Genomic DNA, 22,800 nt, shown 5'->3' with positions numbered 1-22,800 from the left:
GAGATTTGTAGGTGAAAAGAGAAAATGGCACAGAATGCATGTGCTCCAGCCACATGTTCCCAAGACTCAGTTCTGGTGACTGGTACCTCCACTTGCCTAGAGGCAGTCCACAGAGTAACATGGAATAAGAACCAATCTGGTCAGCCACTCAAGCATACAATTCCTGAGACGGGTCAGCGAGCCAGAAGACGTGGGATCACTGGGATTCTGGTTCTTCCTTCACCATGAATATGAACCAAAGCAAGTGGAAGCTTTTCTGCCCCAAGGTCCAAGCCCTTTCATAGCTTTGAGGGTGTAGAGGTACAGGGTATGAGAACCATGTTCAAAGAACCACAAGTTGGAGAGTTACTCACTCATTTACTGGCATTCCAGAGGAAGATGCCCGACCTTCCTGAATTTTCTATTGGGAGTTAAGTTTCCATGGGAGCATTGTGCAATGGTACTGGGAGGCAGTACATAGCCAGAGGATGTGAGACACGAGCTACAGGATAGGGCTGAGTTTACCTGCACATTCTCCTCCGTCACCTCGATCTCGGCTGTATAGATGTAGTCAATGAGCTTACTGAGAGTCTGCCCGTCCACATCCTTTATTTCAATCTTCTTGGCTTTACTCTCAGACATGTCACCTGCAGTTCCAAACAAAAAAAAACAAACAAAAAATAGCTGTGAACTTATGCCTGGCCTCCTGCCCTGCCCTGGCAACATGAAGATACTGTCTGCTCCAGGGGGGTAGCAGAAAGGGAATCAGACACAAAGGAGGATCAGTCAGCTGCCATCAAGGTCACATAAACTCTGGACTGGTGATGACCTACAAGCCCAATTTTCAGCATTCCCTGCTTCCTTTGTTGCCCATTTCCATTTTAGAGGTGAATTTGTGAACAAAAAGTCAATCATCCAATACTTACTGTCAATATTACACAATCCAGGGAAAATGGACAAGATATACTCCCGTTCTCAAGACACACATGGTCCAGTAAGGCAGCTACATAAAATTATTTGTAGACAGAGGTGATAATAACAAAGCAGAGGTATATATAAGTACCTTAAAATATTTCCTCGTAATTTTCACAATAATAAAGGAGGCTTCCTAATAGTGTCCCCATTTTACAGATAAAGAGGCCCAGATGGATAAGCAATTCTGTCACATCTACCAGAGAGCTGGGCTGCGCCTGACTCCATTATAAGTCAGAGAGAGTCTAACTTATAATGGCTAAGCTATACCAAATGTCAAGAACACAGAAGACAAATGATAAACCTCAGTGTAGAAGGCAGGCTTTCGAGTCTGAGGTCACAACTGAACTGGGTACTAAAGGATAATGTCTGTGTTGTTACACTGGCAGCAAATGTGAGGAAGGATGAGATGGATGTAAGAACCCACATGACAATGACAGGAACGGACCAAGGGAGGGAGAGTCACATTTGGGATGAGGAGAGGTTGGCATGGTTGGTACACTGAGTGACAGTGAGGAAAAGGAAGCTGAGAGAGAGGGGCCCAGATTCATGGATACCTGTGAGTCAAGCAAGTGAGTTTGCAGAAAAAGGTTTGAAATGGGATGACATCAACAGATGGGAATTTGTGAATGAAATTTTGGGTGGGAGATGGCAACTGTATCAGAGGCAGAGAGACCGGAAGGCCCTGATAATAATCCAAGAAAGTGAGGATGAGGATAGTAGCCACACCACATTCCCCAGTCCTGAGGCCCCTTTCTTCAGCCTGCCCACCACAGACAGTGCACAGGGTCACTGGGAGTCAGGCTATTGAGAGGACTGGGGTACACAAAGGGCAAGAGCACATGCTTTATAAGCATGAGTTCTCAGTTTCCGTCCCTGGCACTGCATGTCCCCTGAGTGTAGTCCTGGTGGTTTACAGCCCCGGTGGGCTGAAGCATCATAGCACTGCTGGACCCAAGCATTGAACCATCCAGTGCAGTTGGCTGAGACTCACCAGATGAGCCCTTGGGTCCCCAAAACATGGCTCAGAAGCTCCTCTACACAGACACAGACACACACACACAAATACAGACACACACACAGGGCTGCTACTTCTGAAGAAAAATCTGCATGTGTCTTTGTAGACTGAAGTAAAGGGCAAGCTAACTGCAGGAACCAGGAATTCAGAAGCCCTTATGTGAGTGTGAAAACACATCCTCGGCGGTTGTTTTTTCTGTGGAATTTTTGTTCTGAGCCAAGAAAATAAATCCCAGCACTGCATGTGGGCCGTGACGCCCACCTCCAAGCTGCATGACCGCATAGGATTCCTCCCGTGATGTACTGCACTCACCCTCACACCAGCACGATTCGAATGGCTCTGAACAGAGAGGGAAATGAAAACCAACCCAAAGCCTACTGGCACCCTTCATTGCCACATTCGGCACACCAGAGAGCCACATTCGGCATACATTCTGATCCCTCTTTGGAGACCTGGAAGAGCTCTTAAGGAATCATGGGTAGGATGAAGAGGTGAAGGAAATGAGGATGCATATCTCTCTCTCTCTCCCTCTCTCTCTCTTCCCCAATTCCCTCCCTCTCCCTCTCTCATTTATTCCAAGAACAAAAACATAAATACAAGGAAATCAGAGCATCTCTCTAAACAGACAGACATTTCAAAACTCATTACTAAGACTCCAGTTGGCAATTATAGTGCTAAACATAATCAAATAGAGTCAATAATTCAGTTAAGAACTTGAAATTTAAAAAGAAATCAGGCTATAGATACACTTCAAGTGGCAGAGCATGTATCTGGCATGTGTAGGGCCCTGGGTTGGACTGCCACCATCACCTGATCCCACAGTACCACAACATGTGGCTCTGGTGGTCTCTGAGGACTGTCTGCCCCAGAGCCCCACTAGGAGTGGCCCTGAGAACTGCTGTGTGTGGCCCCCATAGCAATCCTCTACAGAATACAAACAAGGGCCAAAGTGATCGAACAGTGGGTAGAACATTTGCCTTGCATGCAGCAGACCCAGGTTTGATTCCAGCCCACATATGGTCCACAGATGCCTGCCAGAAATGATCCGTGGGCACAGAGCCAAGAGTAAGCCCTGACACCAGGATGTGGGCCCCCCACCCCTGCAACCAGAAAACAAAAAGAAAAAAATAAACCAAAAGTCCCGGCCACCTGCTTGCATGACTAACCCAGAGTTTCACAAGCTCTTGTGTGGGCATAGAGGCGGAGTCTGGCTGACTGGCATCCCTCATGGAATTTGGGTTTGGGAGTTATTTTGTAACACTGCAACAAACAAAGAAAAATTTCTGAAACGATATAAAAATATTTGTATATATGGCAACAAGTCTGATTCTTTTTTGATGGCTAATAGATTACTATTTTCAGCATTGTAACATTAAGATATAAATTTTCTAGATGGTAGGACTTTAATAGATTATTTTTTCCTGCTCCTTCTATGCAATTCTGAAATTTCTTATTTTCTATGTTCAATACTTTCTATGTTCAAAGTTTCAAAAAGCAAGGGAAAAATTATGAAATAAAACCCCTAAGGCTTCGTTGGTAAGTATATGGTGAATCCTATACATATATAGACATTAGGCTATACCCCTAAAAATTCTATAATGCTGCAAACAAATGGTAAATCCATTTAAAGAAGGAAGGGGCTTAAAGCAATCACATTTATATGGTTCTTCTAATTTTAAAAATTATATATATATATATATACAGGGCCTCAAAGACATACATTTCCTAAAAATATTCCCTTATAGGAAATGGGAACCTGTGAGTCACACAGACTAGTAGGATCCAGTCTTCTGATCACTTCTATACCAGCAGAAATGAGCTAGACCAAGAATTCAGCTTAAATAGGTCCTGGAAACAGTCATACTGTTTGTATGTGTACTTGGGCTTCTGCACAGGGTTCATATACATTATTTTTTTTATCCTGCAATAATTCCTGGATATATATGTTACTTTCATTTTACAAATTATATTTCCAGAACTATCTGTACACAGATAGTAAAGAGCATGGCTAGCTCCACACCTCATCTCATTCTTAATAAACCTCTATGTAATTTACATGGAGCCCTAACTGATAACCATAAGTATTCCCATATGCCAGAGGTAATATAGGAGTTAAGGCACTTTCCTTGCTTACAGGTAACCACAGTCAACCTGGCACTGTTTATGGTCCTCAAGCACCACAGGGTAGAGGCAAAACCCAACCCCCACCCCTTGCCGGAAGGATGGAAGGAAGGAAGGAAGGAAGGAAGGAAGGAAGGAAGGAAGGAAGGAAGGAAGGAAGGAAGGAAGGAAGGAAGGAAGGAAGATTGTTATACAAGAATTCGGATCAAATACTTTAGATAAGTAATATCTAGCAAGTAAGAGCCAAGAGGGTTTGTCAAAATACCCCCAATAGTGGACAAAGTACGTGGCATGCTGCAAACACTTAAAAATATTCATTGGGCCAAAGAGATAGCACAAAGAATATAGCACTTGCCTTGTACATAGCTGTCTCCTGGTTCAATTGATCCCTATTTTCTCTTGTGGCCTCCTGAGCAACACCAGAAATGATCCCTGGACACAGTATGGGAATTAAGCCCTGAACACCATCAAAGTGATTCCTGAGCACAAAAGCAGGAATAATCCCTGAGCACTACTGGGTGTGACCTCAAAAACAAGCAAAATAATTTATTAAAGGGTGCTGAAGAGATACACGGCACGGGGTTTAAACTCTTGCCTTGCATGCAGTTGACCCCAGTTCAATCACTTCCACTATCAAGACTCCCTGAGCACAGATCCAGGAGGAGTCCGTGAGCCCCCAACACAAAGAGAAATCTGCTGGAGAGGTAAAAACAGTCCATAATTGTAGGAACTCAGTAATTCCATAAGGGGGAAAACCATCAAGGATTTTATCATTCTCTGTTGTTGCTGTTGTTGTTGTTGTTGTGTTTTATTTTGTTGTGAGGCCACACCTGGCAGTGTTTGGGCTACTTCCAACTCAGGACTCAGGAGCTGCTCTCTACCGTGCTTGGGAGATCACATGGAGCCAGAGTCAAACCCAGGCTTCTGAGCTTGTTCAGTGGAAGGATAATCCCCTGGACTATCTCTCCAGCTCAAACCTAGTCATTCTCAGTCCTTCATCCACCCCTCCTACTTTGACACCATTTTTCCAGAAAGTGAAACATGAGTCCTTGTCATCTTCATATATTCAACATCAACTCAAGACCTTTCTCCACCAGTTTTTGCCAAGTAACCTAGTCCAGATACCTCAGGCCCTGACCATTCGGAGAATGTCTGTTAGTTGCAAGTCATATGTCATTTGTTAATATGCATATCCTGCTCCTCTGAACAGAACACAATCCACTCAGGAATAGATATTCCTTCGTTCATTCACTCATTCATTCATCAAAAAGTTATCAAGTACTGTTCTCTACCACAGGGCAATGAAGAAGCCATGAGCCTACTCTCATTAATGCTCAATTTAGTGGAGATAGTAAATCAGTGATGTACTGATGAAAGTAAACACACGTTTGCTAGAAAGGGGATCTCAACATAAGGTTCTTAAGCCAGGATTTTTCTACCCTGTAGCTCTGTGCACACTGATGAATATGCAGAATAAGTTGGGGGAACAAATGAACTCTAGGGGGCCCGTTATCCAGTCCAAAGCCGATATGGTAAATTGGGGGGCTGAGGGGGGGAAAGGGTATATTACAGTGATCTACACTAAGGAACTAGGTCTTAAATTTGTTTCAATTCTCAGACTCTGCCTGAGGTCCTTGCACCCAGAAGTATCCGAGAATTATAAAGATCCCAGAACAGGCAATCCTACATTTCTATAAGGTTCAAATATCCAAGTCAGATATCCAGGCTCCTGGCAAACACACCCAGTGCATGACTGAGCTCTGACCTGAGGGGTTAAAAAAATTACTATCACAGGAGACTCTGGAAGTCTAGAAAACTACTAACCCCACTTCTAGTATACCTAGCATAAACCCCACCCTGTCACTCTGTTTAAAAAGTCTAAGAACAAGAAGGGAAAGGTGGGTGACTGGCAGGTCTCTCCAAAGAATCAGAACGAAGCCGCCAACCACTCTGGGCAATGATCACTCTGGACAAGGGCTGGTGGCGGAAAGGAGGTATAGTGATCTGCATGATACCCCTTCAGTAACAGTACTGCAAGCCACAGTGCCTAAAAGGGAACAAGGAGGGGGGCAGGGAGGGAAGGGAGAAGAAAAGTGCTGAAGAAATAGTATAGCAGGTAAAGCACTTGCCTTCAATCCCCAAGCACCACCAGGAATGATTCCTGTCTGCAGAGACAGGAGTAACCCCTGAGCTTCACTGGGTGTATCCTTCCCCCTACCTCACCCTACAAAAACAAAAGTGTCTGCCATACGGGCAGGCTGGGAGGGGGCCAGAGGGAAACTAGGGACACTGGCTGCAGGAAATATGGAAATATATATTGGTGAAGGGGAGGGTGCTGGAATATTGTATGACTGAAACTTAATCATGAAAAATTTTGTAACTGTGTATCTCACTTGATTCACCTTAAAAAATCATTTACAGAAATGGAGACAAATACAGAGAGAACAGGAGAAATGAAGATCCAAGGAAGTGCATGTATTGGGAATGCTTGGGAGATGAGTAAGAGAGTGGGACCTCTTTGTTCTACTTGGTGATGGCTGATGTCCACCGAAATTCCAATCCCCTTGCCTCTTAGACATCACCTTGTTCTGTAATAGGTTGGCCAGAGATGGGAGTTTCTGTCTCAGTGTTGACGCCACAGCCCCACAGACCATGATCATGTCAGACGGCTGTACTACAACCCCAGAATCAGACCTAGAGGGAAGAGCAATAGAACAGGACGCCCCTGAACCGATTACCAACCACAAACACTCATTGAAGACACGTCCACACCTGAAGTTTTGCCCCTCCAAGGGGAATTGAGTTTAAACAGAGTTGTCTGATCAAAAGCAAGAAGGCCTTCCCAGTGCTGATCCTGTGTAAGCCGCATGCCAGGTGCAGATGGAGTCCCATTCATCCAGTCACTCAACCGGGAGATGGCACATTACAGAGACGAGGATGTAGACTTTCAATTTTGCAAAGAGGACTGGTAAAACCTGAGAAAGATTTTTCAACTAGCCTTCCCAGGAAAGGATATTACTGCTTTTTGTCATATGTATTATTACAAATACAGGATATAGTGAAATTACATCATTTGGGGACCAACTTTATCACTGCAAGACCTAGATCAAAAATTATTTGATACCCCATTTTTCCCTATGGAATTCTTATAAAGCATCTCATTTTCAAACAAACAAAAAAGTACATTCATGACCTCTTTTCCCTATTAGTATTCCCCAGAAATTTGAAGACTCTAGCTAAATATTAAGTCTAGATCTAATTTTAAAAATGGATAGTTGCTCTTCTTCAAAAAACAAAACTAATGTCATTGCATAGTATAACAACCAGTATAAAGTATAAGATCCTTGACGCACTTTATTCTTCAGATGTCAGTTCCTTTAACACTATACAATGGAGTTGTTTTCAAAGCACCTGGGTCATATGTAAGGGCCCATCTGCTGCACACAAGGGCACTGTGTCCAAGACACTTCTTTTGTGCTACACCCAGCAGTGTGCAGAGATTACTACTGGCTCTGTGCTCAGGGGCTGCACCCAATTTTGCATGGGACCAAGTGGATCTTCCTCATGTAGAACATATACTCAGCCCTTGAGCTCTCTTCTCTCTTTCTCTCTCTCTCTCTCTCTGTGTATATATATATACACAGAGAGAGAGATGTATATATATATATACATCCCCGGCCCAGGATGTTTGGGCTAGTATCCCAAACTCAGAATGTGCTGGCCCTCTTTCTGATTTTATGACACTAAGCACAATTTTGTACTGACCCAAGTTCAATCCTCAGCACTAGTGACACAAGACCCTCAAACCACAGCAAACTGTCCTGGTCACCTCTACACTGCAGGGTCCAAGCATCCCTGAGCCCAAGCACTGAACCATCGGTTGGCCAAGCATTTCTAGAAGTAGCTCCCCAGACACAATGTAAAATTGAATGTTAATCAGATCTAATGGGTCTGATTGGCGGTGGTCATTAACTAAGCTGTTAGTCCTTCTCTTAGTCCCCTCCTTCCTTCAAGTCCTAGAATCCAAGATCTCCCCATAACTATCTTTCCCCTCCATTGTTAACACACATAGGTTTTGTATATACACTTCCGCTACCACAGAGGCAAACTTACTTGCAAGTAGTGTCAATGCTGCAATTCGCTGCAATTCCAAAGATTTCTTCTCTCAACTCTGAAATTTCCAAACAACACTCATAAAGACTGACAGGAAGAGCTATGTATTGAAATTAAAGATCTATTGCAGACAATATAAATTATTTTACAACAGAGAGATGGGCAAAGGGGGTTGAGTGGGGGCAGGGATTTTACCAGTACTGTTTGAGATGGCTTCAAAGAGAACATGACTCAAAATTTCCTGGTAGTAAAACTAGTTAGTTTTCCAGGATTCATTGTGAAATTCCTGGCCCAAGGTTCAAAGTGAGATTAGAGTGAATGAGTCCTCTTAGCCACGGCACAGTTCCAAGACCAGCTCTTTTCCATGACGAGCCAAAGGAGGAACATGTGAGGAACTCCCAAAACACGAGTTCCAATCTTGCCAGGTGCAGGCTCTGCACTCTATTAAGAAAAGGGTAAGAGTCTGTTATGCAAAATGTGCCTACATTTACCCATTTCTAGCAAAGCCACACTCATCCTTTCAACCTTTGCTTATTCATTGTGACCAAAGAACAAGCCCCAAGGCTGGGCACTAGATACTCAACAATAACAAGACATGGTTTCCAAGTGTCCGAAGCTCACAAGTTTTCTGGGATACCTTATTCATTTGCTTTAAAGGTATCAGAAATTAATTAATTTAAAATATCTGAGGAAGGGCTGGAGCGATAGTACAGTGGGTGGGGCATTTGCCTTGCACGCGGCTGACCTGGGTTCAATTCCCAGCATCCCATATGGTCCCCCAAGCACCAATAGGAGTAATTCCTGAGTGTATGAGCCAGGAGTAACCCTTGTGTATTGCTGGGTGTGACCCGAAAAGCAAAAAAAAAAAAAGAAAAAAAGATAAAATATCTGAGGAAGTCCTAGCCGTATCGATTAGGCCAGAAAGAGAAATTAAAGGGATTCAGTTGGAAAAAGAAGTCATCAAACAACCACTATTTGCAGAATGACATGACAATATGCATAGCCACCAAAAGACTCCAAAAAGAACTTTCAGAAACAATAAACCAAAACAGCAGGCTACAAAATCTACACACCAAAATCTTTTGCATTCCTATATGAAAACAATGAACTTGAAGAGAAAGAAGGCAGCGTGGGAATTGGGGAGAGTCACTTAAAATTGTGTCCAGGGAGAACTTATATTGCCTCAAGTGAGTATTACTACTTATTTGTTTCAGACAGAACCGTCTGGAGGGCAAGAGTGATTCCAGGGTAAACTGAAGACCATTTATTTCCACTAAACTCTGATCTGAAGTTAAAGGTTTGAAAAGAGTTAAAGGTGTCTAAAAAAAGTCCAACTTTTGGAGGACAACAAGGTATTTTGAAGCCACAGCCTAGCTTTTCAAGTTGGTCTGCAATTACCTCATCCTTTTTAAATAAGTTTTCATACCTTTCAAAATAATTGTTCCAGAAACATCAAGTACCCAGGAATCATGAAATAGTGAGAGACTTAATGTTCATTGAAAACTTTAAGTCACTACTGAAATAAATAGAAGAGGACGCAAGTAATGGAAAAAAAAATATCTTATATCCCATGGCTTGAGAGAGCTTGTTTGGAGGTTCTATGGATGAAGCAATAGCACAGCGGGTAGGGTGTTTGCCTGTCATGCGGCCGACCCGGGTTCAATTCCTCTGTCCCTCTCAGAGAGCCCGGCAAGCTACCGAGAGTATCCCACCCTCACGGCAGAGTCTGGCAAGCTAACTATAGCATATTTGATATGCCAAAAACAGTTACAACAAGTCTCACAATGGAGACGTTTCTGGTGCCCACTTGAGCAAATCAATGAACAATGGGAGGACAGTGCTACAGTGCTACATTCATGATTTGGAAGAATTAACATTGTTAAAATGACCAACATAGACAAAGCATTATACTGAGTCAATGCAATTCCTATCAAAATTCCAATGGCATTCTTCAAAGGCATAGAACAAATACTACTAAAATTTGAATGAAACTATAAAATTTCCCTGAATTGTTAAAGCAATTCTGAAAAAAAAAGATACAAAGTTTTGCATTGCTGATCTTACCCTGTATCAGAAAGCAATAATAAACACAACAGTGTTGCTTTAAGATAAATGCATATTCTCAGAACAACAGTGTAAAACTGAACTGAGAGCTCAGTGGCTGGAGGGTTAGCACAGTGGGTAAGGCACTTGCCTTCATGCAGTGGACCTGAGTTTAATCTCTGGCACTGAGTATGCCCTGAGCACCACCACAAGTAATCCCTTTGCAGAGTCAGGAGTAAATGAACTGCAAGTAATCCCTTTGCACAGAGTCAGGAGTAAAAGAACTGTAACCCCAGAAATAACCCCTCAGATCTAAATGTGAACAGTAAATTTAAGACAAAGAAGCTAGGAACATTGGAGGAAGGAAGTCTTTTTAACAAAGGTATTGGGAAAACTGGTTAGCTACATGAGAAAAAAGAAACTTCTTGTTTCACACTCAACATAAAAATTTATTTAAAATGGATTGAATATTAGACCAGAATTCATAAAATATGTCAAGAAATAGGCAGAACTATCTTCAGAGGTTATCTTCAATGAATGTGCTACATTGGCAAAGAAAACAAAAACACAGAAAATCAAATGGGATGACATCAAACTAAAAATTTTCTGCATAGAAAAGGAAATTCAGACTAAAATGAAAAGACGCCCTACTGAATGGAAAAAAATATTCACACACCATACACTAGCAAAGGGTTAATATCCAAGATAAATAAAGCACTCACCAAACTCAACAACAATAAAAACCAACAACCCCCCAAAAATGGGGAGTGTAGCTGAACAGACACTTCCTCAAGAAGACATACAGATGGCCAACAGGCATACGAAAAAGTGCTCATCATCTCATATTATCAGAGAAATGCAAATCAAAACAATGAGATATGAAAAACAACAACAATAATATATCAGTTCATACCAGTGAGAATGGCACACATTAAAGCACTGAAAGCACGTAGTGCTGGTAGAGATGTGGCAGAAAGTAATTCTCAGCCACAGCTGGTGGGAATGTAAACTAGTTCAGTATGGAAAGCAGTGTGAAAACTCCAGAAGTTGAAAATAGAGGAAGTACAGGGCTTACAGCACACATGTGCCCAGCCCTGGTTTGGTCTCTGGCACTACACAGGTCCCCAAGCACCATGCAGTATAGCCCTGGGAGGCCCTGAGCATGGCCAGGCATGGCCCTAGTGGTCCTGGAGCATTCTCAGGGTGGTCCTGGTGATCACTGGTACCACAGGAAGCCAGCAGCTCCTCATCCTTGGGCTCCAGCATTTGGCCATCAGGCCAATTGGATGAGGAACCCCAACAATGGGCACCAGGAATCCCTGAGCACCACCTGAAAAGCCACACCACCAAAAAATAAAAATAAAAATAGTACGCCCACATAACCCAGGGATTCCACTTCTTCGTGTCTATTCCCAGAACATGAAAGCACTCATTGAAAATGATGGGGCTGGAGCGATAGCACAGTGGGTAGTGCATTTGCCTTGCACGCAGCTGACCCGAGTTTAATTCCCAGCAACCCATATGGTTCCCCGAGTACTGGCAGGAGTAATTTCTGAGTGCATGAGCTAGGGGTAACCCCTGTGCAATGTCGGGTGTGACCCAAAAAGCAAGAAAGCAAGAAAGAAAAAAAGCAAGCAAGCAAGCAAGCAAAGAAGAAGGAGAGAAAGGAAAGCAGGAAAGGAAGGAAGGAAGGAAGGAAGGAAGGAAGGAAGGAAGGAAGGAAGGAAGGAAGGAAGGAAGGAAGGAAGGAAGGAAGGAAGGAAGGAAGGAAGGAAGGAAGGAAATGATGTATTCATACCTATGTTCACACTTCAGCACTATTTACAATAGCTGAGATCAAGAACAACCCAAATGTCTAAGAGGAGATGAATGGAAAAAGAAATTGTGGTATTCTAGACCTTGCACCAGACCTTTCACCGGGGTGCCTCAGACGGGAGCAGGAGTCATGCCTTCAATTCCCCCATATGAATCCTGGTGGCCGCAACCTCCAGAGCCCAAAGAAAACCCAGGTGCACAGGACCAGTGACTGAAAACTCCAGGCCTCAAGGGATCAGGGACGTGTCACTCCTTCCCATCTTCCCACCCCTTCTAGGTTCTGGCTGTCACACCCATGAAATGCCTTGGGGCGCCATTTAAACCCATTAACAGACATGATCCAGAGACTCACAAATGAATCTCAGAATCGATCAGTTCGCTGCAGAGATGTCTCTAGCCCCAATTATTTAACATTTTAGAATTCCAGGAGCAGGTGGCCAGAAAAGCAGCCGGTACAACTTCTCATGCTATTCATAACAAGCAATGCAAAGTAAATTATCTAGTATCTGCCTGTGGTGCAGGCTTGAGTGGTTGTGGAAAATTCGAAATAATGGTGGTGGAAGGTGTAATGGTGGTGGGGTTGGTGTTGAATTATTGAATGTAATCAATTATTTTGAACAACTTCATGAAAAATAAAATTTTAAAAAAATTGTATACCAGTATGGATTTTGCTGAAAGATGCAGGTAATATGCCCAAGTTTTATAATAGCTTAGTCATTAGGGAATAATGGGGAGGGGAGAGTGTATATATATATCTATCTCTCTATCTCTCTATCTCTCAATCTATCTATCTATCTATCTATCTATCTATCTATCTATCTATCTATCTATCTATCTTTGGAATCTATCTTTGCACTTTGGAATGCAGAGCTTGCCCTTTGTGCACCTGCTCATGTCTTGCTATTTTTGTCCCAGTTGTGTCACCAGAACCCTGATGTTAGCTTTGTAGCATGATTCAGTGTCTGTATGTGATTAAGATTGGAGGACTGGGAAGATGGCCCAAAAGAAGGACTGGCCATGTCTTTGACAGCCGGACTAGTCCCCGGCACTGGTCTGTTTTATGTGGCTACAAGACAAGCCTGCAGATGTTGTGTGGTCTTTACTTGCCTCTCCATTCTCATCAAACTCAACCTCAAGTGTGTTGTACTTGCTTTTAAAGTTTGGCTCTGGGACCCAGGATGTAACTCACTGGTAATAGAGCATACGTTGCATTCATGAGACCTGAGTTCACTCACCAGCTATGCAGATTTATTTTTCAAAAGGGGTTGGGAGGCGGGGCATTTGGGCTAGAGAGGCCAGTAGCTCAATTAACAATCCACATGCTTTGCATGTTGAGACCTTGGATTTGATTCCTGGAACCATATGATTCCTGAGAGCATCTCCTCTGGAACAGCCCTTGAATCACCAGGTATGCATCAAACAGAGAAACAAAAAAAAGACTGTCATTTGGACCCCAGATGTAACTATTGCTCAATGGTGAAGTGCTTGCTTTGAGTGTATGAGGTCCTGAGTTCCAGCCCCAGCACAGCCAAAAAGAAAAAGAAAAAAGTTCAGCCTTTCAGTTAATAAGCACCTGGAGGGGCTGGAGTGATAGCACAGCGGGTAGGGCGTTTGCCTTGCACACAGCCAACCCGGGTTCGATTCTTCCGTCCCTCTTGGAGAGCCCGGCAAGCTATCGAGAGTATCACGCCCACATGGCAGAGCCTGGCAAGTTACCCATGGTGTATTCAATATGCCAAAAACCGTAACAAGTCTCACAATGGAGACGTTACTGGTGCCTGCTTGAACAAACTGATGAACAATGGGATGACAGTGACAGTGACAGTGAAAAAAAAATGTGGTATACATACACAATGGACCCGGCTATAAGAAAAGATAAAATCCTACCTCTTACTACCAGTTGGATGGAACTAGAGGGTATTATGTTAAGTGAAAGAAGTCAGAAGGAGGGCAAATACTGGATGATCTTACTTGTACGTGGTATATAGAAATACAGCAAGGGAGTGGAAAATAGCAAATGAAAATAAGCCCCTGGACTGTGACGAGAACTGAGGTTGTGAAGGTAGGAGGTGGATAGATGGAGGGGGAGGGACCAGAAGTAACAAAAGTACAGCAGTGAAGGGTCTTTGGCACACTGGTGATGATGATGTAGAACTTTGAACACTATCACTGCAAATATTAACACTATTTTAAAAATAAATAAATATAAATATAAACTATAATCGATGAGCAATGGGATGACAGTGATACAGTGATACAGTGATAAATACAAAATATCTGAGTATGAGCTGGAGAGGCAGTACTGGAGAGAAGGAGCTTATCTTGTACGTTGCAGGCCCTGATTCAATTCAGACACCACAAGAGGTCCTGCCTGAGTACAGAGCCAGGAAGAACCTCTGAGCATGCTGGATGTGGCCCACCCCCCATGGCCACCACACAAATCCAAGTCCCCTGATATGCCAGGTACCCAGGACATTTAACAAACAAATTCAATTGGCTCATGGAGTGTATATGCTAGTCTGGGAGGCAGGAGGAAGTAAACATGATTTTCAGAAAGTGATAAAAGCTATTTTAAAAGCCAAGTTATGGAAAGGAAGAGACTCAGTGGTAAGGTGGTCCCAGGGGAGGAGGTTCTCCTTGAGGAGGAGAGTCTGGGCACTAATTTCAGGCTGAGAGACCATTGGTGGAAGAGACGCCAGGAAAAATATGGGAATGCAGTGACAGTCCTCTCACTGAGAGCAAGCACTGAACACTTAGCATGTAAGCAGGAATGATCTCCCATCCAGTTTAGGGGGTTCACCCAATCCAGGGGCTCCCCAGGCTTGTAAGGTGCTGTGAGGAAGTACACACAGTCAGAGCAGCCCAGAGAGATCAGAGAACTCAGGCTCAGAGGGAACACGTGGATAGCTGGACAAGATCATGTGTCATTCCCAGAACACAGCAACTCCCTGGAAAGACAGCACGACTGTAGACTATGGCAGGTGGTGAACATTCCTGCCTTCCTCTCTGCAGTCTCCCACAGTCCCGCAGAGGCTGGAGGAGGCCCACGCCCCTGGCAGGAGGAGGCTAACAAAGGACAAGTGTGAGCCAGTTGTACAGCCCTGGGCTACATGCCAGGAAGCCACATCCCACACAATCCCCACGTAGCTGTAGGCAAGTCCTTCCCTGTTTGCAGCCTCCCGGTTCCCCATCTGCCAAATTGGAGGTCTGAAGCCTGGGGATGAGCCCAGCAACCCACTTTTAACACCTTCTCCCTCCCATGCCTAGGGTGGATGTGGGGTCAGACAACACATGGACTGTGTCATGCTGCTTCCCCCTGCTCGCCTAAAGGGCTCCAGCGGAGACGGAGCCCCATGAAATCATCCTTGGTCCCAAGCACAGTATCCAGCACTTAGCAGCTCCTTGGGATGGGTTCCACAGTTGGCTCCCCCCACCCCCACCCTGGGGTTCCCCAGCAAGGCTACAACCCCAGAACTGTGGATTTGTTCTCTCCACACCATACCTGTGAACATCGCACAGAAGTAAGGGCTGCAGGCGGCCAGGACCACACGGTGGGCTTCGATCTCCACATCTTCTGCCACAATCATCACATCACACAACAGCTGCTTACTGTAAGAGACCAGTGAGGGGACAGGATGGGTCACAGCATCAAACCCAACCCCACAGCCTCCGAGTGCCCCTGCCCAGATGCCACCCAGTTACCCTAAATTGCTGTCAGAGAGAATTGTTGGATCTTGAGGTAGCCAACAGAATGGACTACTCAAACTTTTCCAAGGCTTTGAAAGTGTCATCCCTGTTGAGAGAAGAGGCTGTGTCCTTACTTTACTCTGTCACTGAAAATTCCAGGCTACTCCTGCTGTCTTCGCCTCTCTAATGCCTCTGCACCAGCTACTAGTAGCAGTGAGAAAAGCCTGAGCTTGAGTGTGTCAGCAGAGAGACGTATCAACACTTTCCCCCAGTAGATCCACTACCTATGAAGTCCTGCTCAGAGACCAGCCACATTTGGGGTCTTGGGGAGTCTCCTCCCACCCTGATTGAGCACCGTCACCACAAAGACTCTTCCTTCACACACTGTTCTCCCAGAGACCCTCTGCCAACTCCAATCCTGACAATCCTCTAACGACCCTTGGACTTCTCACCCCACATCACTGTGGGTTCTGATAGAGGTTTATTATTATCCCCACTGTATGGCCACATGCTCAACACATAATAAGCCCTTATGTTGTCTTTGAGTAAATGAATAGATTTGGAAATGGGATCGATTCATACACATGACCTGAATGAATATTTGATCACCTTGGAAAAAAAGATGCCACAAAAGCATGTCAACCAAGAATTCTTCCTTCACTACTTTTGTAAGATTTGATTATGCCTATTACTAACGTAATGTTTAAACTTTATTGTTTTATATTGGCCAGGAACCATTATAAGCACTCTTTTACACATACTATTTCATCTAATTCTCTGTACAATTCTATGAGGTAGGACTAGTACAATGACCCATACTACAATAAGGAAACTGATACCCGGGAAAGTTAGGTATCTCTTCCAGGGTCACATGGGAAAGGTAAAGTAGAGAGAGGATTGAGGGTAGGCAATTAAACCTCAAAAATGTGAGGCAGGAGAGATAGTACAAGAGGAAAGAGCCATTGCCTGCATGCAGTCAAACAGGGTTCAATCCCCACCACCACATATGGGCCTCTGTAAACCACCAGGGATCAATCCTGAGCACCAGAGTACCACCAGGTATGGTCCAAAAGCAAAAATTCAAACCTGTTATTTCTGTGGTGTCCTGGTCACTACCTTAGATTATAGCACCAGCCCCCCCCCCACCTTTAGATTAAACAGGTAGAGAAAGACAATTTCCACTGGTCTAAGATGCACACCTAAATCATGACTGGTTCCACGTGCATGCTGAGGTGGACAGACTAAGTATGCCACAGCTGACAGATGGATGACAGCCTAAGTCTTTGCTATCTCTGGTGTAACATTAAACCATCGCCAACTATTCAAGCTTTGGTGCAGGGGCTGATGAGACAGCACAGGCATCAAGGCTGTATGCTTTGCATTCTCTTGATTCTGCTTTGATCCCGAGCACTGCAGAACCTGCCCCAACACCACCAGGTTTAGTCTTAAAGTCCTCCAAGTACAACTGGGCCTGGAATAGCCCCTGAGCACCACTGGGGTAGCCCTGCTGATTCCCCGCACCACAGAGCCCATGCAGATTGCATTCTGGGACTCTCCTATTGAGCTACCCAGCCCAATGAACCAAGTATAGCAGGCAGTAGCCCCTAGGCTTTCTGAGCACTGTCTGGGAGATCCCCAAGTATATTAAATTAATTTAGTGAACTTAAATGTTAGATCATATTTACTTCTCAGGGAAATACAGCCATAAAGTCTAAGAAAGCTGGAGCTGCAAATACCCCCTGGAGATCTGTGACGGGAAGATGGAACCAAAGTCCCAAAAGTCAGAATCTTGACTCTAGTTCAGACACAGCAGCCCAGTGTATCAAAATGGGATGACACTGTTGGAGGGGGTGTGGGGAGAAAGGGACCCTTCTACATTGTTGGTGGAAATGCCGACTTGTTCAGCCCTTCTGGAAAACCATATGGACGCTCCTCAAAAAACTAGAAATTGAGCTCCCATTTAACCCAGCAATACCACTGCTGGTAATATATCCCGGAGAGGCAAAAAGGTATAGTAGAAATGACATCTGCACTTGTATGTTCATTGCAGCACTGTTTACAATAGCCAGAATCTGGAAAAAACCCAAGTGCCCAAGAACAGATGACTGGTTAAAGAAACTTTGGTACATCTACACAACGGAATACTATGCAGCTGTTAGAAAAGATGAAGTCATGAATTTTGCATATAAGTGAATCAACTTGGAAAGTATCATGCTAAGTGAAATGAGTCAGGAAGAGAGAGACAGGCATAGAAAGACTGCACTCATCTGTGGAATATAAAATAACACAGTAGGAGACTAACACCCAAGAATAGTAGAAATAAGTACCAGAAGGTTGGCTCCATGGCTTGGAAGCTGGCCTCGCATGCTGGGGGGAAAGGCAGTTCAGATAGAGAAGGGAATATCAAGTAAACTATGGTTGGAAGACCTGCTTAAGAGGGGAGATGCGTGCTGAAAGTAGACTATAGATTGAACACAGTGGCCACTCAATACCCCTATTACAGACCACAACACCCAAAATGAGAGAGAGAACAAAAGGGAATGCCCTGCCACAGGGGGGGTGGGATTGGAGAGGATGGAATTGGGGGGGGGGGTGGGAGGGATACTGGGTTCACTGGAGGTGGAGAATGGACACTGGTGGAGGGATGGGTGCTCGAACATTGTATGAGGGAAACACAAGTACGAAAATGTGTAAATCTGTTACTGCACCCTCGTGGTGATTCATTGATTAAAAAATTAAAAATTAAAATTAAATTCCACATACAAAAAAAGGATGACACTAAAAATGGGAAACGAGAGCAGACAGACTCAGGAGGTAAAGGCCAGGAGGAAGGGTTCAGCAAGAAGAAGAAGGGACCACAAACAGGCTTCTAAGAAGTGAGACCTTGAGGCACCAAGATGCCTAATCTGGGAACAGGACCTCACTCTGCAGTGGAAAACACAGCTGGCACACAAACTTTATCAGGACAGAACAGTCTAATGGCAACAGAAGTGGCTCTGCCCCTCACTGACCTTACCGGTGTCCTCACTTTCTTTGTCCTTCACTACCCAGGGAACAACTGATATTGCAGATGCTACCTGAGAATAGGTAAACATTTTTGTTATTTGAACAAAATGTATTGCAAAAATGTATTACCAACATTATGAGACTCATCTTGCACGTTGTTATTTGTAGTAAAGGTTCAGGGAGAGTGGGTTGGGTAGAGGCTCAAAAGCAGAGCATTTATTTGCTCTGCATGTGTGAGGCCCAGAGTTTAATACCAAGCACTACGACACATGAATATTTATTTTTAAAATGAGGTTATGACTATTTGATAGTAGCGAGTAATTCTTATTGGCAACCAGCATTTTAATATAGAAAGTATTGACAGAGATGGATCAGAAATGCTGAGTAAATGTCAGTGCTAGTAGGTGAACCAATAGATGTCAGAGTGGGAAAGAGTGTGAAGACCCAAGAATAACAATTCATGAACAAATGGGAAAGAGACAAGGAAGGCAGAAAGAAGATGGAAAAACCAGTTAGGCAAATAAAAAAGAGCAGTTTAATGAGCAGGAAGTATAACTTCAGGCCAGGGGAACTGTTACCTGGGAAAGTGACCAAGAAAACGCTGCCAAGAAAAACTACTCGCAGTCAGCTTTCCCTAAGGTGGAAATGCAGGTCTGCACATAAGTGAGACCTCCAGTGATCCACTCTGCAGAGCAGGACAGAGGTAGATCCTGAGCACTGCATGTCTCAAACACACTTCTCACCCTGTTGACCAGAGATCTCTTGGGTCCTTTTTTCTGAGCTATCAATACAACTCCAAAGGACAATCTTGAACTAGGGATATGTGCATCAGCAATAAAGTACTTGCCTTGCACATGTGAGACTTAGTGTTTGAACCTAGGCACTGCATGGAAAAAATTAAATTAAAAAGAGACAGTATGGATGCTTCTCAAAAAATTAGAAATTTAGCTCCCATTTGACCCAGCAACATCAATTCCGGGAATATATCCTGGAGATGCAAAAAAATAGAGTAGAAATGGCATCTGCACTTACATGTTCATTGCAGCACTGTTTACAATAGCCAGAATCTGGAAAAAAAACCGAGTGTCTGAGAACAGATGACTGGTTAAAGAAACTTTGGTACATCTACACAAAGGAATACTATGTAGCTGTTAGAAAAGATGAAGTCATGAAATTTGCATATAGGTGAATCAACATGGAAAGCATCATGTTAAGTGAAAAGAATCAGAAAGAGAGCGACAGACATAGAAAGATTGCACTCATTTGTGGAATATAAAGTAACAGAATGGATATTGTCTGCCATAGAGGCAGGGGGAGGGTGGGAAAGGGGGGTTATACCCGGGATATTGGTGGTGAGGAATGTGCACTGGTGAAGGGATGGATGTTTGATCATTGTGAGATTGTAACCCAAACATGAAAGCTTGTAACTATCTCATGGTGATTCAACAAAATTTAAAATATTAAAAATAAATAAATAAATAAATTTGGTATTCTGAAATAAGAGGGGAAAAAAGTAACAGAATGGGAGATTAACACTCAAGAACAATAGAGATAAATACCAGGAGGATTACTCCACATTACTCCGCATGCTGGGGGAAAAGGCATCTCAGATAGAGAAGGGATCACCAAGTAAAGGGTGCTAGGAAGGCCCGCTCGGGATGGGAGTTGTGGGCTGAAAGTAAACTACAGACCGAACATGATGGACTCTTAATACCTCTACTGCAAACTACAACACCCAAAAGGAGAGAGAGAGCAAAAGGGAATGCCTTGCCACAGAGGTGAGGTGGGGTGGAGGGGACAGAGTGGGGGTGGTAGGAGGGATGCTAGGACCACTGATGGTGGAGGGATGGGTACTCGACCATTGTATTACTGAAACGCAAGCATGAAAGTTTGCAAGTCTGTAACTGTACCTCACAGTGATTCACTAATAAAAAAAAATTTTTAAATAAAAATATAAAAAGTGGCAAAGGTCCAAAGCAATAGAACAGTGGGAAGGACATTTGCCTTGCATATGGCAAACTGCAGTTTGATCCCAGGCATCCCATATGGTCCCCCGAGCACCACCAGGAGTGCAGAGCCAAGGGCAAGTTCTGAGGACTGACAGGTGTGGTCCAAAAACAAAATTAAATAAATAAAGAGTCAAAGAACATCTTGAGACGAAAAGGGTAGGTCTACAAAGTTTGTGATTTGTGGAGAAATACAGTAGAGTTATTAAGTCATCAGGCCCTGGAATCAAACTGGTCAGGGTTCACATCCCCTGAATGTCAGAGTTTATATGCATTATAAGCAAAATAATAAACATCACTAAATGCAACCGGCCAGTAAATGTAAATCTATTTATTTTCTTTTTTACCACAGAATATTTCACTTAAGGTTAGAAACTAAGAACTGGGGATATGACTCAAGTGGCAAATGGCAGAGCACATATCTTGCATATGAAACCCTTGATTTGCTTTCTGGCACCAAACAGTTGCCTGAGCATTGTCAGGTGTAACCCTGGTGGTGACAGGCCTGAACATTGCTAAGAAAGTCTCCTCCCTCAAAGATTAAAGATATGTTCACTCTGAGGTTGCCTACTGGACATCTAACCAGAGTTATCAAGTAGGCAATTGAATATATGGGTCTAGAGTTCAGAGGTGGAGATAACTAAGGAGAAGAAGAACCAGAATAAAAGATAAGAAAACAGTCATGAGATAAGAAAACCAGAAGAATGTCATATCCAAGAAGCCAAGAGAAGGACTAGAGAGACAGTAGAGAAGTAATACATTTGTCTTCTGTGGGGCCAACCCCAGTTCTATTCCCAGCACCACATATAGTCAATCAGCAACACCAAGGGTGACTCCAAGCACCAGTGGGTATAGCCTAAAACCATACTTCAGAAAAACCTCAGTCCAAAGAGATCATACAGATGAAAGAGACATGGCTTGCATGCAGTCAATCCTGGTTTGAATTCCAGCATGACAAATGGGTTCCCTGTGTACTGGGCAAGAGCCATGAATATCACCGTAGTATCATCAGTTATAGCCCTGACTCTCTCCACAAAAAAAGGAAAAGTAATCAAATGAAGAGAGTCTTGTAAGGAAAGAGAAATGATCAACTATCAAATACCACTGATAATATTAGGCAGGACAACAGGGCAAGAAAATGACGTCTAGAGAATACACACGGAAAGAAGGACTAAAACTATCCCTATTTACAGATGACATGCAGTTAGACAGAGAAAATCCAATTAATAAATTCACTAAAAATCTATTTGAATAAGTGAGTTCAAAAAGGTCACTGAATACAAGATCAATATACAAAAATAAATTGTACTTCTATACATATATTTGTGATGAACAATCATAATATGAAGGTAATATTCATAATGCCATCAGAAAATAAAATACTTGGGAGGCCAGAGAAGAATACAGGAAGTGAGGCAACTGACTTGCATACATCAAGCCCTAGTTTTTGTTGTTGTTTTGTTTTTTAAATTTAGTGAAACCTTCGAAGTATTTCTTTTGGCTTGTTTTTTTAAATTTTTTTTATTTTATTAAGTAAAGTATAAAGTAGTTCACAATATTTGATTACATTTAATATTCAAACATCAATCTCACCACTATTACACTTTCCCACCCCCATATTTCAGATGTTTCCATCCTGAACCCCAACCCCTACCCCAAAGCAGAACTAAAATAATTTATTTTGTATTGTTTGTTACGAAAAACCATCAAGCCCTAGTTTGATCCTCAGCATAACACCACATATAGCCGTGAGTCGCTCCTGAGCACAGATCCAGGAGTAACCCCTGAGCACTGTCAGGTGTGGCCCAAAAGCCAAAATAAAATAAAATACTTGGGAAAAACTGGACAAGAACAGGATTAAACCTAAACTCTATAATTATAAACACTGTTGGAAGAAATTAGAAAACCTAAATAAATGGAAAAGTCTGTGTTCGTGGATTAGAAGATTTAATACTGGTAAGATAACAATACCCTCCTAAATTTTTCTGAAATATTAAATTTTTCTCAATTTAATACTCACACAGAGGGTCAGGGTGATGA

General features: G+C 43.2%; 1 protein-coding gene across 2 annotated transcripts in view; it reads right to left on the bottom strand.

The window, feature by feature from the left end:
* The window catches only part of KLHL3 (kelch like family member 3), a 129,674-nt gene that overhangs the window by 71,449 nt on the left and 35,425 nt on the right, over nucleotides 1–22,800 (bottom strand). Inside the window, exons 3-4 of one of the 2 annotated variants that reach the window (XM_004609887.3) lie at nucleotides 15,564–15,670; nucleotides 505–626 (exon numbers count right to left, since the gene is read on the bottom strand). In XM_004609887.3, the coding sequence (XP_004609944.1) occupies nucleotides 505–626; nucleotides 15,564–15,670 (229 nt within the window). The remainder of the gene's footprint in view (nucleotides 1–504; nucleotides 627–15,563; nucleotides 15,671–22,800) is intronic. The other variant, XM_055141530.1, reaches the window with a different exon arrangement.

The sequence above is a fragment of the Sorex araneus genome, chromosome 6, assembly GCF_027595985.1.
Source record: "Sorex araneus isolate mSorAra2 chromosome 6, mSorAra2.pri, whole genome shotgun sequence".
NCBI classification, from domain to species: Eukaryota; Metazoa; Chordata; class Mammalia; order Eulipotyphla; family Soricidae; genus Sorex; species Sorex araneus.
This window is presented reverse-complemented; position numbering and strand designations above follow the sequence as displayed.